The following is a 15,235-nucleotide window of genomic DNA, read 5'->3' as shown; positions in this document are numbered from 1 at the left end:
TGTCAGAGATTACTGATAAGTGTCTCGATTGCTTCAAATGTAGACACTACTTAATAATAAGTATAGCTATATTTCTTGTTGATTAAAATTTTTCTGAATTCAAGCCTTTCAGCACTATGTAGAGAGCAGCAATGTCTTGAACAAGTGAGTGTAAAACAAGTCAGAGGCTGAGCTGAGTCTGTAACTAATGAAGCTTATCAGTAATTCATCCCTGTGTGCCGTTGAATTTTACCGCTGATAAGAGCTTCGATGCGTTGGGTCGTCTGTTTATTAGTCATATTGCGGCGTTTCGAGAATATCAAGCCAAGCCATTGTCAAAAATATCAGGACCATTATTGCGGAATCCTTTTCACAGCATCGTAACAAAGAACGTCTTGCATGGAGCTGGATCGATAAGGACTCAATCACTTTTGGCTGTGGTAGAAGAATACTCGTGCTATCTATGTCACGGTTGACATGAAGGGTGTCCGTTGTGTCCACATTGGGTGTGATCGTTAATAAAAAAAATTGGACGTGACCTCATGTCCAGGCCCAATCGGACATTTTGGCTGAAAATAGACTCTCCTTGACTGGGTGGATTTAAAGTGTCGGCTCGATCAGGAGCGACGCTTTTCTTCTGGCCTTCGGAGTGTCGGAAACTCGACCCCACTTCCAAGGCCGTAATTACAATCCGAAGAACATTGTAGAAGTATTAATATTTCGATTGTGAAATCCTTTATACGTTGATATATTCCAGACTGCTACCAGTCGTCTCGAGTTGCAGAAACCATACACCAGGGTGCAACAGCAACGACAACGATGGAGGTCCCTCGAAACTGAAAATCAGCCTCATGTTACACTTCTATTGAATAACAATTGAAGAACATTACAGTGGAACAAGAAGTAAGGTGAGAGAAACAATTATTAGTACCTTTGAAGCATGTTCTCCATAAGCCTTTCCAAATTGTCTGAATCGTTACATATACATTTTGCAGAATATTAACGAGACTCAATTTTTAGAGCAACAAGAGCCATTTTGGTTTTACCAGAGATTGATATTCGGTGTCCAGCATGGTAGCTGCCACATTGTTGCTGGTGACCGTCGCAGTGGCCGTGGCTTTATGGTCATTTCATTGTTACGTTAGAGGTGGAAAACGAGGAGAACTTATTAACAAGATCCCTGGACCAGTGGCTTTGCCCTTTATCGGGAACATTTTGTCATTTTTAGTGCCTTTTGGTAAGACTGGCGTACCGATAGTAATCATTGCCATACCCTGTTAGTGTTCTTTTGGTCTTGTATATTTTAGATAGTCTAACTCAATTAATTGCCATGAAGATATCGAGCTCGTTCAATTATATTTTTATAAGGCTCAGCTCATCAGTTTCAGACAACTCTGTGACCCACTTATATTGCATATTATTTGTTGTTTTAGAGGAATTATGGTATGTCTTAAGACGTCACAATCGGGACTATTATCCCATTTATAGACTTTGGAGTGTGAGATGGCCCGTAGTTAATTTGCAGCATCCCGATGATTTGGAGGTAAGCAAAACAGTACAGTTAATGATAAGCAGTGGATTTTAACGTGAAATAATTGTTATCATGGCAGCGAATACGTCAATGCGAATGGCGAAATAAATTTACACGAATTCGTAGGTCTTGCTGTCGAGCCCGAAGCATATTGAGAAAAGTCTTATCTATAATTTTCTTCACCCATGGTTTGGTACAGGTTTATTAACAAGTACAGGTAAATACAATTAAGCAGTGGGATCCAACATTACTCGTGTAAAATTTAATAAGAACCTTTGTACTAGGAACGAAATGGCAAACTCGACGGAAGATCTTAACGCCGGCATTTCACTTCAATGTTCTTCAGGAATTCGTTGATGTGTTCGTCGATCAAGCAGACCAACTTGTGAATTCTTTAAAAGCAGAAGGAGGAAGCGTAGTTAAAGATTTACTTCCTCTTCTGACTAATTACACTTTGGATACCATTTGCGGTACATTGCTTACTTTTTTCAGCAATTGTCCATAAATGGATATGTAATCTGATTACGAGTAAGCCGCTTCGACGAAGAAAAAAAGTTTATCGGAGATATTTTTCCAGAGACTGCAATGGGAACGAGATTGGATGGTAAAAGTGTACTTCACAGCAAGTATAGATCAGCCGTTAGCGAGATGAGCGAAGTCGTGATTTATAGGCAAGTGCATCGATGCTAAATAAAAAAAATTTATTAACGACAATATGTAATTGAGAATAGCAATAATTTGCAGACTAGTGAGGCCATGGACACACCCTAACTGGTTATTCACGTTATACCCAAAATATTCCGTACAGAAGCGAGCGCTGAAAATACTTCACGGTTTTTCAACAAAAGTAAGCTTTGTCCTAAGAAAACAATTTTATTTGCAGTAGTAACAAGCCGAGGTAGACGTAACAGAGATTTATTGTTTTGATCGGCAGATTATAGGTGAGAGGACGCAATACCACGATGAAAACCCTGGAGCATTTTTAGAAAGTTACCAGGAGAACGGAAACTACGTGAATCGGTCAGAAATAGAGTCCAGCAATGGTGAGAGAAATATGACAACAGGAGCAGCTGTTTCTTAACTCGGAAAAAATGGTACGTGGTCGTTCATTCCAGGGAAGAAGAAGAAGAGATTAGCAATGTTAGATCTGTTGATTGCTGCATCGCGATTGCACGGTAGAATCGATGACGATGGCATCAGAGAAGAAGTCGATACATTCATGTTCAGGGTAGGTTGCCGATAAAGGCATCACCATCGGCTTTTTAATAATACCATCGAACCATTTTTAGGGACACGACACAACGGCAATGGGACTGTGCTTCGCCCTTTTGCTCTTAGCCGAGAACAAGGAAATTCAGGTAAGACTTCGGTAATACTAACGTCTACTTAAGTGTTGAATAAAATGTAAACTAATAAAGTATACGTAGGATCGCGCAAGAAGGGAGATCGACGGGATTTTCGAAGAAAGTGGTGGGAAGATCACAATGGCCGAGGTACAGCGAATGACTTATTTGGATCGTTGCATCAAAGAAGCGCTCCGTCTGTTCCCAAGTGTCCCTTTTATATCCCGGCAAACCGCAGAAGACCTCCAACTAAGTGAGCATCGACCCTTGTATTAGATTTTACTTGGAGTCTTGCGACACTGCAACTCAATTTTGAATATACAGTACCGCAGGACATAGCAGCTGTCATCCCTTCAGTGCCTGTAATATTCCTAATGATTGCATCATTCGTTTAGAAAATTACGTGATACCAAAGGACACGATTATCCAAGTGCACGTCTACGACCTTCATAGAGATCCGAATTTCTGGCCGAATCCTGAGCTCTTCGATCCAGATAGATTCCTGCCAGAACGAATCCAAGGACGCCATCCATTTTCGTACGTGCCATTCAGCGGGGGGCCCCGTAATTGCATAGGTGAATTGATAATTAGCATCCCATTGGCTTCCCGATAAAATGCCTAAAAACCAGGGAAATATCTCTCCCCTCACGAATCTGAAATCGTAGGTCAAAGGTTCGCCATGTTGGAGCTGAAGACGCTGATAAGTCACATTATGTACAATTTTTACATGGAGCCGATCGACTTCACCAACGACGTAAGATTTTATCCGGATTTGGTGCTGCGGCCAGGGCATCCCATCCGAGTGAAATTCGTCCCCAGATCGGCATAAAAAGGACATCACGGATTACCTACCAAGTAAAGCTGTAATAATTCTCGAATAATCCTCTCCAATGGCCACGACTATGGGAATATCTCAAACTCAATGCACTCAACGTACATCGGAGAGAAGCGATATCTAGTAACCTCAATTGCGCTAAAACGATGCCGATAATCTCTGCTAAATTCCATTTAGAGACTATAAACGTGGAAGTGGACTCTAGTGGCATCTACGACAGGGTACTTTTACATATGAGCTTATATTTCGTGTAATTTCTTTACATCAGCCGACTACCTGTTTTATATATAAAGCTTCCATCCAAAAAAACGATACATTGATTGTTTGCTTTCCTGTTAGTAAAGCTGACATACATACCGACAGCGCGGCGAGTCGCTGTCTCGCAGAAAAGAGAGACCACCCTCGTTAACATCTGCTCACCGTCTATTTTCCAGCCCCGCGGCTACGACACCCTCCCCTCGGTTTAGATCTCAGGGTGTCTCATCATATTTCACATATCCCATCTCTTCTCTCCGACTCGCGGTCTCGGAAAGGAAGGGCTTTTTCCGGAATCCCCTCGCTCCGGTCGGCCGAAGCTCCGTAGAATAAATATAAAGCTCGCTTAAGCGGCCGTATCAAAAATAGAGAGCAAACGTTCGGCAAAAATGGTTAACTGCCGCTAAGAGGTGTTGGCATTCCCTCGGTGCAATATACGCGGTAACGCGCGGAAATATTCTAGGAACAATATTTGGATACGGCGTATATGTGCACGAACGTATGTAAAAAGGAGACGACGTTATCCTCTTTGGTGACACTACGATTTGGTATTTTTTTGTTTTCTTTTTTTTGTGTTTCTTTTCCTTGCATTAACTCCTGGCGAAGGTACTGACATTTGTTGCGGCCTTAGAGATTACATTAATAACGCGCATTGTACAACGACTCACATAAATAGAACTTTTACAACTGTACAGATCACATTTGAACGTTGGAGAATTTAACGATGGTCGCCGACCTCTCGGCAGAGATTTACTTCCCCCCGTTTCTTTGTCGCACTTGCTCTACGGTGGTCGTGTTACAACCCCATGAAAATTCCATCCTAGCGGTAATCCACGTCGTACAATTTCGCGTATCTCTCGTTACGAAATAACGCCACGGAATGCTCCTCTCGATTTTCAAGTGCGGAACAAAGAAATACGGAGTAACGACCCGATAAGAAATTCACATTTAGATTCACTTGGAGAGGATCAATTCTTATGTATTTAACCATAGCCATACTTGGCGTAAGCGCATACGTACGTGTGACGTATATGTACGTATAATAAATGTATTTACCGCGAAACTCTACCTTTCCCGATTCTCCCATGAAGGGGACAGTAACACGACCCGCAGGAAGTCGTCCCTAGCGAAAGTACAAATTCCCATTTCGAATATTCGATGCAAGACTAATCCAATATGATCACCTCTGTGCACATTACGAGCACTTCGCGCACCCCCTTAGTGATTAAGATTACAGGATTATATGCTCGTTACATGCTCGTCCACACTGGTAGAACGTTATATATCGTTATATCCCGGGTACAAGGCTTCGCTAGTCGACTATTCTACGCTAAATCACAATCAAAATGTTACACCGTTATATGTTACAGCCGTTACATCTCGGAGTAACTTCAGGGCGCTCTTCCTGGGGTGTCGAAGAACCTCATCGAATTTCACGGCCGACCCGGCGATTAACGCAAGCACAAATAAATATCATTATATTAAGGGTCACGTCGTTATTTTTTTGTTTCTTCTTTTTTTTTGTAGGATTACATCTATGCAAAGTCTGCATATACAGGGCTACCCACGAGACGCTCCAGAGACAGAAGACGCGGACGACCGTTCCGATTTTTCCCCTTTCCAAGAGGAACCACATGGTAAATGAAATTAATAACCGCGCCATAAAATCGATCGCAATGACCCGAAGAGAAATCCCTATTTGTACTTTTTTATAGCTCCGTTCGTTTTCCAGGTAAAATGTTAAACATCGCGGATCGCCCCGTATACGCGTTCTACACTTTGGCGTCCCGACGTGACAATTCCTAAAGGGCTGCTCGAAAAACTCCTGGAAAATTATCGAGGCTCCTGCGAGGGTAAAGTTTTCCAAAAGCTCCGGAAAGCGAAGTTCATATAAGTAATCCTGCATTTTCGGACAAGTGTTTTCACCCCGACTCGCCGACAACGGGGCACGCAAATTTTTCCCGGGTCAACGATAACATTTGGCCTTTCGAGATACTCCTATCTCAGTCTACGCATTCCCCGAAAAATCGCTCGCGATTGGAGAAAAGTTTGTTATCGAGTTAATTGTGACATCCTGCGTTCGTATCCCAGAATTGCAACTTCTCCGTTCTAGGCCGTGATTAGGAGATGGAATTATTTCCCACCAGCAAGTGGAGAATGGCCCAGAAACTCTGCACATTAATCGCCGCTATTAGCCGTCCTGGGCAGCCGCAATTTTCCTTTCCCTACGTTAAATACGGCACTGCGAGGGTCTTACAAACGGTAAAAGAAGGCACTTGTAACGTGACTAAGGCGACAACATTTTCCATTACACAGGTCTCCCTTTTTTCTTTTTCCCAGGCATCTTACGGCGGTACAAGTTCCATGACAATTTCCAGCACGGTTTTCCATTCGCAAATACGCGATGGGGGAATTTCCCCCGTGGAGGGTTCTCGCAAAAAGCGAGTAACATTAGAGCCGGATGAGAAATTTCTTCCCATTCCGCGATTACTTTCTTTTCCCTCCTCCTTGAGAGTTACTTTGGTAATGACTAGGTCTTACAGAATCGCTATACTTGGCGTTACACACGAGCACTTACGGCGTGCACGGTCTCCTACATTACATGCGTAGCGTTAACATAATTAATAACATAATGACGCACTAAGGTTACTATGGCCGCGAGGGGGTGCAATCGACATATCCATACATACGTATTCTATGTACACATTAGCGCCGTAAACGAAAAATACCCGGTTTACAGGATACATATAAATAATATTCAAGAATCATAGGTGCTCGAAACGTTTGTGCGAATTAATCAGGCCGCACCCCAAAGAGGGAGCGAACGCTTCTTCAAGCATTTATTAGCCCCACGAATTCATAAATAATTACTCACAGGGCAAGTATTTCTTTCATTGACCGCTTCGTTTGGCAAAGTTCATTCCGCGGGTTAGTCTATGTATTTTTGGCGTGCGGTCCGACATAGAAATCGTACGGTGTCCGAGAAATGCGCGGTTCCATTTCCCAATAAAACTGGTTGCGCATAAAAAATGTCCTACTTAGAAAAGTGTATAACGCGCTCGAAAATGCCCGTAACGTTAAATTAATCGCGGGCGGCAGCTTCGAGTTATTATGCATAAAGGAACTTGGATGTCCTCCATAGTCGAGCGTTAAGAAAATCGAAGTTGGTACTCTTGCATCATCCTACCGCGTCGACCAATCAGCGTCGCGTGACGTCACGAAAATCAGGCCTACCAACGTAAGCAGCTCGCGTGGCCGAGCAAGAAATTTCTCTCCACGTTCTCTGTACACATGAAAATACGTGTATACGGATATGCTTCGCGGGGGAAGTTGCTGAGCAGAGGTAAAGACCTGGCCGGAGATAACGAAGGACTCCATTTTGCTGGCCACTATTCCCGCCTCAAAAGGGAAGCCCGAACCGACCGAATTCCCGAAAATTACCTTCTCGCCTTACCTTCGACCCTTTGCTGATCGGTTAATTAACACGGGTATAAAATTCACCATAGAAGAGAAGAAAAAAAAAAGGATACTCCAACGCTTTTCTACTCCATTTTCAACAAGGATTTCATTACCACGTTAACAGCGCGAGGCGTGACCAGGCTCTCACCTGCCGTTCCCACGTTAATCCAAATGATCAGGTGATCCCCGATAAGAGACCGATCAACAAAGGGTCACCAGCGGTTTCCTAGCGCCCAAGAGATCCAGGATCGGCTTGCCTTCCTCATCAGCAGCTGGCGAAATAACAATACGACTCTGTACTCCCCTAGGGAGGTAACCAAGGACCCGGAAGGCCGGCTCGTCGGACTCTACCTTTCAGAACTGGATGCGATAGTTGCTGGGCCGAGGAATGGACCTAGCCTTGGTGGGCGGCAGAGAGGAGCAGGAAGCCTCGCTGCTGGCAGTGCCCCCGGAGTCGCGACCTCCGCTCTTGCTGCTGACAGTGCTGCCGGTGCTCTGTCCCCGAGATCCGCCCAGTTTCCTGAGGGTTCCCTTGCCGTCGCCGTCGCTCAGCCTGCCGTACTCCCCGATGCGCCTCGAGGGCGGCGGTATCAAGGACCGTCCGTGATTCTCGCGGTGCTTGACCTCGGGGTTACCTTGCTTTTTGCGCTCCAGGTCGCCGAGCCGCTCGTACTCCCCCGGCAGAGCGAGGTTCTTCTTCGCGGTGGGGGAGTTGCTCCTGACCGAGGCCTCGGACCCCGAGGACTTCTTCCTGCGCTGGGCCTTGGGGTCGAACCTGCCGTACTCCAGGGTGCAGTTCCCGGAGTCGCGGCCCGACTTCGTCGCCGGCTCCATGCTCGGTCCAGGGTCCGACTTCTTGCGAGCCTCCGAGTCGCTGAGTCTGCAGTACCGCGAGTTCCCGGACTTCAGGGTCCTGGGGGGCCTCGGCAGCGAGCTGGGAGGCAGACTGCCCGCTCTTCGAGGCTCCCCTTCCTGCATCCGCTGTCTCTGGGAGCTGCGACCTTGCTTCTCCAGCAGCATCATGTCCTCCGGCTTCCCGTCCGAGAGCCTCGAGGCGGCGCTCTTGAACCTGACCGCGTGGGCGAACTCCAGGATCCCGCCGGACGCCTCGGCCGGGTCGTCCAGGAGGCGGCTCTTGCTGGAGGCCGTGCTCGAGCTACCTGTACTATCTACACCCGCCAATAATGGCTTGGGTATTTTTCCTTTTCGCGACGCAGTGCCTGGATTAGAGAATCCTGGAAAACAGCAAAGTGCCCGCTGAAAAAATAAGAAGACGGACACGGCCGTGTCGGAGAGGAGGCCCGGGACCTGGAAGAGGGTTAGTGCTCGCCACGACAGCGCATGCGCACTCAGGAGGAAGGGATGGTCTGGATGAAGGATGGACATTAGTCGGACCGCACCAAAACACCAAACACGGGCGTTATGAACCCGAAGACAGGCGGTTATCAAAATGTGTATCCTCGTATATTTCTTTCTCTCGCCACACAACGCATGTCCTTTTAATAGAAAAAAAAGATGTATATATTCGTCAGGTAACGAGACGTACATATGTGGATACGTGAAATACAAAAATATGACACTCAGCAAAATTGGGAGAAAAAAAAAAAATGAAGACAATGACTTAGGTGTTTATTATCTGCACTGTTACTTGTTAAAGGAAATGCACGACGTCACGCAAGCACTATTAAACGGTTAGGGCGGGTTCAAGAGTAGTACGTGCATTGATTGATAATGTTTATGCTTTGCAGTGCATCTGACTAATGTTGGTATTTTTTTTTTTCTAATTAACCAGCCTCGCACTACCCTGAAGCCGCTTGAAGCCCAATCCGATGCCACACGAACACAACTGTACCTTTTACACATATACCGCTTGTGCGATAATAATCGCGACCTGCTGTGACTTTTGCGAAGGTGATACGATGAATTGTAAAAGAATAAATGTCTACTAACGATAAAAGATAAATGAAATTATACAGCGGAATGGATAGTCAAGTATCTAGCAATCGACAGTGAACCTTCCGATGGTCAAAACTGCACCGAGGTGACAATCTGTGAGAACTCGTTGACATTTTTCTTTTTATGAGCGAGTGGAACGCTACACCGTGGAGATTCTGCCTACCTTACTGAGCAGCTGAGAGTCTAGCTCCTTCAGCTGGTCGTCGAGACTTTTGTTAGTTTGCTCGAAACTGCCTTGCTTCCTATACTTGTAGCTGTCCGCCACTCCGTAGGACCCGGTGCTGCCGTAACCGCTACCGCCACCCAGCACACTGCTCACTGTTGACAACGTGAATTATCGTTAATAAACATCCAAGGCTCTCCAGTTTTCTTGAGAGGGCACGATTTATTAGTTAAACTAAATAATAACCGAGTTCCGGTGTGCTGGTCAGTGCAGTGTGATGGTCCGCCGAAGTGCTCGAATGGGAGGAATGGGCCGCTGGATAGCTGCCTACTCCACTACTGCTGCTACTGTCCTTATCGTAAGTGTGCTTCTGCAGGACTCTTATCATCGCGTCCCTCTCGGCGAGTTTCGACTCCAAATCTTTCATCCTGCCCGGGGAGAGAAGCACGACGTTAAAAATATGCAAACTTACAAGCTTTTATTTTTTACAGGTCGGCTCCTAGTCGTTCGATCGCTGATTGACTGACTTCATTGTGCAATCCCTCACCTGGATTCGAGATCCGCCAACTTCTTCTGAGCTGCGTGCACCTCGTCCATGTGTCGCATCTTCTCCGAGCGAGCTTCCGCTATCAATTTCTCAGCGTCTTGACTCGTCTTTTCCAGAGCAGCGATTTTAGCATCTCTGAAATACATATATTAGACGATTTACACTTCCGTTCATTGGGATGTGTGGTGTAAAAATATTAATATAATTTATGTTTCGATAAATCATGAAATGATTACTTTGGAAGACTAGCTGCGTCGATAGCAGCCTGACGTAAGGCACTCTCTTCCAGGTAACGCTGTTCCCACTTAGCAACGTCACCTTCCAGGGACATAATTTTCTCATCCCGTTCGCGTATCCTCCTCTTCAAATCGGCGATCGTCTCCCCACTGGATGACTGTTCGCTGCTGTTGGCACCTCCACCTTCCCTGAGTTCTCTTTCCAATTGGCCCCGCAATTGTCGCTCCGTTTCCTCTCGCCTGTCGCTGGAAGCTTGAAGAGAAGAGAGAGCTCGCTGCAGCTGGCCTACTCTTTCCACGTACACCTGCTTCTTGCGGGACTGTGAATAATATCGAAGGATTACCAAATTTAAAGAACGCAAAACCTGTCGCGGGATTTCATTCCTCTCGCGGGAATTTAATATCTCGACTTGGCTTAAACGTATTACCTCCTCTTCTAGGCGTACAACATTTCCTTGTGCGTTGGTGAGGGCAGTGTCCAAAATGTCGATATGCGTTCGTTGTTCCTGAAGAGTAGCTCGCTGGGCTGCCAGCTCGATTTCCTGCCTTTCCTTCGCAGCGGCCAGTTCTTTATCTATGGCAAAGACGTTATTATAATCCACGATATCGCAGCAATTTGGGAAATTGAGCGACCTAATTACTTTGTGTGATCAGTTGACCGATGAGCAGCTCTCGTTGCGTTAGCTCCTTCTTCATGGACTCCACAATGGGTGGGCTGTCCATGCGAGAGGAGAGCAAGTCAATTTGCTCCCTTAAGGCACGATTCAGCTCCGTAAGTCTCCGACAATCGTTTTGCAGCCTTAGTCGAGCTGCCCTTTCGAGTTTCTCTCTTCGCTCGCAAGACGCGGCCAACTCTTCATGGGCACGATGCACCTTTGTTATCTCTTGCTCGAGTTTCTGGGACTTTGCTACCTTGTTGTAACAACGCTCCAGTTCCAGTTTCAAGGCACTGTTCTCTTGAATCACTATCTGAACCATTTCAGATGGTGGCCAAATCTCACCCGTTGTCGTCTCGATTTCCTCTCTTCCCTTGGTCTGAGGACTGAACGGGATAAAACGGAAGAGGTTAATAATGCACTGACAGTTAATCGAAATGTGTTAATTAAATTAAATTACCGAGCTGAGGAAGGTTTAACGCTTCATTGACTTACCGAGGAGAAGTGGCTCGTGGGTCATACCCATCGATATCAACTTTTCCAATTCTCGATAAATCAGGCTGTGACCGTGACAGCGTCAATTTCTCAGCAGGACCAAGAAGTCTGTATTTGCTCTTTAAAGGTAGCAATGTTGAAGTGTAGGAAGGTGGTGGTCTGTCTTCGTAGTCATCACTTTGTTTCCCTCGGTCGGTTTCACGCATCTTTAATTCCATGGTACCGCCATTATTCGCGAGCTTTCCATATGAAGGAACTTTAACTTCCTTTGCCAGATGTTTTAACACCTATCGAAAACATTTTGATTTTAGAGCCGATGCAACTAAAATTCAAGTTTTAAGTAATTACTCACCTGCGATTGACTGAGATAGTCATCTGGAATGTCAGTAATTTCTTGACATCCACCGCTACCTGACTGATCGTAGAGATGTTCCTCATGCGACAAGTTTGCCAAAGACTGCATTATTGGACTATTCGAATGTCCTTTGCCACCGCCTTCACAATATAGATAGCCCATGTCTCCGTGTTCTCTCACACTGCTAGATAATCTTGATAAAATAGGGAGAAATATTAGTAATTTAAAAGAACATTTTGATGAATCGACAAACTAATGATCGAAGATTCACCTTCCGGACGGCGTCCATGTACTCTCGTCGTTTGCATTATGTATTATAAGTGTATTATAAGAGCTCGTAGACACATCCAGGCTACTTCGATTCGACCCTAAACTAGTACGATTGCTCAGATTGTCTTTTAAGCTGTTTCTGTTAGAGCCGTTAATGCTATCTTTCAAGCTATTTCGATTCGAACCATTTAAGCTTTCCTTCAAGCTGTTCCTGTTAGAACCACTCAGGCTATCTTTCAAACTGTTTCTGTTGAGCAGGTTACCCTGAATCATAATAGAGGATTTTTTCTTATGTAACAAACCATTACAAGTACATTTATGGTTGCATGAATGAGTTTCTACCGACCAGTACCACACCTAGGTACGTAGCATTTGATTGACAAGGACAATAAATACTGGGTGTGAGAAGGTCAAAAAGTAAAGTATGTGTGATGTACAAACGTATACATGCACACACGGATAAAATAATTTTTATACTTTCGATATGTTACAGGTGCTATAAAATTCAAGAAATGTAATTATTGAAATTACTTGAATATTTGGTATGTTCTCCTTATGACTGGAAGATCTCGATGGACTCTGTTGCTGATTCTCTTGTCCTTGTGGCTCTTGACGCGCCGTATGTCTTATAACATATCGTTCTTCGTTACTTAAATTCTCGTTCGATGTGGAAACATCGGTATCGCTACCACTTAAGCTTTGGGGCAAACCTCCTGTAAAAAAAGAACGTCCAGAAATAAATCGTACTACCCTCGATTCCTAATTTCACCGTCTAAAGCCACGTAACATCAACCGTTCATAAAAAGACATTTCCATACCTTGAGATGACAATTGTTTCCTCTGTATATTGTTATTACTGAAAGGAAGGAATCGACCGGTTTGCTGAAGAGAACTCATGTCGTCATGTGTTCATTTAGCTTGACGCTTATTGCCTGAAAAAAAAAGAGAAACACGTTGTGTATACGATCGTTTTCACAACCTCAAAAAATGTAATACAAAAAAAAAACAAGTACAAAAATCTAGAATTAACGTGTCCTCCAGATTATTGAGATATTTTATTGTTAAATTAAATAACCGTATACACCATGTGCGAAGTGATTCTCTTAATTACTAAGCATAGAAAGTACACGGATACGAAACACTATCGGAGGGAACAGAAAATCAAGTTACATGCAAACCATTAGTCGAAGAGTTACATGCATACCATTGTCTGAAAGAGTATCGGACAAAGTGGAAATCGAAAATTTCTCAAAAGGGGTGAAAAATCTGTCCGGCTGAGCTCTCGATCGAGTGGCTTCGATTAAACGGCTGCTCGCGATATTCATCTACGGGGGACGGAAAAGCGATTATGGTACATATGGAGCGAGGTTGGGGCCAGGCACGTTGTAACAGTGACAAAACAGAGCACCGTGACAGAGGTGTCAACACTCTGGAATGTCGACGATTTGGAGATAAGGGGATATCATCGGGCGTTGAGTAAACGGAGAAAAGTGATTGGGGCCGGGGCTGGCTCGATCTACGTACGCAAGAAGCGGTAGGCTCGTCGATTTCGCACGCAAGCACTGTATTTTTAAAGACTTCTAAACTCAGGGCCTGTATAAATAAACAAAAGGACACGGGCGAGCGCAATCGGCGGAGAGTTTCGGCCCTGGCGGCGTCTCAGGGCCCGGCGGTAATCTCGAATGGGTCCGATAAATTACTCACACGATCGGAGATGCGAGGGCCACGAGAAAATCGCAATTATTTCAATAAATTGGTACACTTTGCTCCTCCACGCACAAGAAATAAAAATCTCTGTCTGCCGCATTCCTCGCCAGGTGGCGCCTCGACGCGCGAGGTTTGGTGGGAGCTCACGTGCGCGCGCAGCGGGAAAATCTCTCCCGTTTGAATGCATCTACCCCAATAAATTACTTCAACAAGATACGAACAACTCACCCAAAGAAATTCACTTCAACTCGCGAAGATAAAGGTCTGTTAAGCCATTATTAATCCCTGCTTACCTTCCTCGTATTATATTTGCGAAGTATAGATATCTCTTCGAACTTGCTCACGCTTACGTACTCTACAGCGGCCATGTTGGAAAACCATTTTGGACCGACATCACGGTTCTTCGAAAATGCGAATATCACCGGAGACCAAAACCACGTATGTGCAAGAATTCTCACGGTAAGGATTTCTTCTTCGATTTGATACAAACTTGAACAAAAAAAAAAGAAACGCGTTATACAACCCGTTCCTAGCAAAAAGCCGACCTCTCGCGATCTTAATGCGAACAAAAGAAACGAGGCCGTTACTCAAGTCATGCAATTTATCGGAGCATTTATGTAATGACACAGAGAGGAAGAATTATAAAAAAAAAGAGAGAGAGATAGTAAAAACGAGATTAATTCTTCAACAGTTTACTCCTAGGCTCTTGTATCTGGCCAGACTGAGTCCGGCGCGGGCTGATCGACCGATCAGCTAATCCGCGCGCGATCACTCTTTATTATACTCCACAATACATAAAAATAATGATATTTACAAATGGTAGGGTAATGTTAGGCACTCAATGAACAAAATGTGGAAAACATAGAGGATCTCGATCGCCCCCGAATAATGTATATATATTGTATACGCGGGTGCGAGGTGCCGTGTATAGATGCGCTCAGGGTTCAACAATGTTTCCGTCAAACTTGGCGAATGTGGAACCACGTCGCTGTTTTCATTCAAACCGTTAACTTTCTAGATCCTACTTAATTTTTAACACGTCCCAGATGAAACATTTGGTGTAACGGGAATTTGGAGAACAAGCAGAAGCTGCGGTATAATACGTATTAATGGTCGCATCCAAAAGCTGCCTTCATTTGAAACTTCCACGGCGCATCCTAAGATACAGGTAAACGAAGAGAATTTTGCTAAGAAAAATACCCTGGTAGAATATCGAGTACACGTTTTTTTTTTTTTCGTTAACAGGTCAACGCTTTGAACGAGGACAGCGCGATGTCGAGAGTGAGAGATCCTAAAAATACGGCGAAAATGAAGATTCTAATAACGGGGTCAAACACGACGAGCCATGCCGGTGTCTGGGAAAGCTTAGAAACTTAGGCGATTTCTTGGCAAATTTTATTCCTGCTTTTTGGAGTCCTTTTTCCGTCTTCGCGGCCCGATCGGTCTCG

General features: G+C 44.8%; 2 protein-coding genes across 7 annotated transcripts; one reads left to right on the top strand and one right to left on the bottom strand.

Annotated features, from left to right (window-relative positions):
• The first annotated feature begins 203 nt into the window (after positions 1-203).
• Positions 204-5,405, top strand: LOC105694794 (cytochrome P450 4C1). 2 transcript variants are annotated; one of them, XM_012415801.2, is made up of 14 exons: positions 204-887; positions 1,000-1,216; positions 1,413-1,522; positions 1,637-1,727; positions 1,795-1,980; positions 2,088-2,181; positions 2,255-2,357; positions 2,445-2,553; positions 2,626-2,738; positions 2,800-2,868; positions 2,938-3,106; positions 3,249-3,428; positions 3,519-3,708; positions 5,314-5,405. In XM_012415801.2, the coding sequence occupies exons 2-13, from the start codon at positions 1,051-1,053 to the stop codon at positions 3,680-3,682; spliced, it is 1,554 nt and encodes a 517-aa protein (XP_012271224.1). In that variant the 5' UTR covers positions 204-887; positions 1,000-1,050; the 3' UTR covers positions 3,683-3,708; positions 5,314-5,405. The 2 variants fall into 2 exon arrangements, with proteins under 2 accessions (XP_012271224.1, XP_012271223.1); XM_012415800.1 differs by lacking the exon at positions 5,314-5,405 and having other exon boundaries at positions 218-887; positions 3,519-3,997.
• Positions 5,406-7,593: 2,188 nt separating this feature from the next.
• LOC105694791 lies at positions 7,594-14,207 on the bottom strand. Of its 5 annotated transcripts, none has more exons than XM_012415788.1 (14): positions 13,785-13,885; positions 12,899-13,012; positions 12,612-12,793; positions 12,082-12,344; positions 11,808-12,003; positions 11,456-11,742; positions 10,946-11,346; positions 10,733-10,878; positions 10,305-10,624; positions 10,069-10,203; positions 9,768-9,949; positions 9,522-9,676; positions 7,754-8,659; positions 7,594-7,674 (listed from the first exon to the last, which is right to left on the bottom strand). In XM_012415788.1, the coding sequence occupies exons 2-13, from the start codon at positions 12,975-12,977 to the stop codon at positions 7,757-7,759; spliced, it is 3,249 nt and encodes a 1,082-aa protein (XP_012271211.1). In that variant the 5' UTR covers positions 12,978-13,012; positions 13,785-13,885; the 3' UTR covers positions 7,594-7,674; positions 7,754-7,756. The 5 variants fall into 5 exon arrangements, with proteins under 5 accessions (XP_012271211.1, XP_012271212.1, XP_012271213.1 ...); XM_012415789.2 differs by lacking the exon at positions 7,594-7,674 and adding an exon at positions 13,285-13,405 and having other exon boundaries at positions 7,733-8,659; positions 13,785-13,859; XM_012415790.2 differs by lacking the exons at positions 7,594-7,674; positions 13,785-13,885 and adding an exon at positions 14,081-14,207 and having other exon boundaries at positions 7,733-8,659.
• Positions 14,208-15,235: the final 1,028 nt, after the last annotated feature.

The sequence above is a fragment of the Orussus abietinus genome, unplaced genomic scaffold (genome assembly GCF_000612105.2).
Source record: "Orussus abietinus isolate OABI.00-Male unplaced genomic scaffold, Oabi_2.0 scaffold79, whole genome shotgun sequence".
Lineage (NCBI taxonomy): Eukaryota > Metazoa > Arthropoda > Insecta > Hymenoptera > Orussidae > Orussus > Orussus abietinus.
The sequence above is the reverse complement of the archived record's forward strand: the minus strand, read 5'-3'. Positions and strand labels throughout refer to the sequence as shown.

Bases quoted from the DNA above. Each gene is read 5' to 3' on its own strand.
- LOC105694791 (XM_012415790.2), bottom strand. From the start codon at position 12,977: ATGAGTTCTCTTCAGCAAACCGGTCGATTCCTTCCTTTCAGTAATAAC. The intron at 12,004-12,081 runs GTGAATCTTCGA...TATTTTATCAAG, and splicing joins ACATGGACGCCGTCCGGAAG to ATTATCTAGCAGTGTGAGAG. The intron at 10,204-10,304 runs GTAATCATTTCA...TATGTATTTCAG, and splicing joins GACGCAGCTAGTCTTCCAAA to AGATGCTAAAATCGCTGCTC.
- LOC105694794 (XM_012415801.2), top strand. From the start codon at position 1,051: ATGGTAGCTGCCACATTGTTGCTGGTGACCGTCGCAGTGGCCGTGGCT. The intron at 1,981-2,087 runs GTACATTGCTTA...ATATTTTTCCAG, and splicing joins CACTTTGGATACCATTTGCG to AGACTGCAATGGGAACGAGA. The intron at 2,869-2,937 runs GTAAGACTTCGG...AAGTATACGTAG, and splicing joins CCGAGAACAAGGAAATTCAG to GATCGCGCAAGAAGGGAGAT.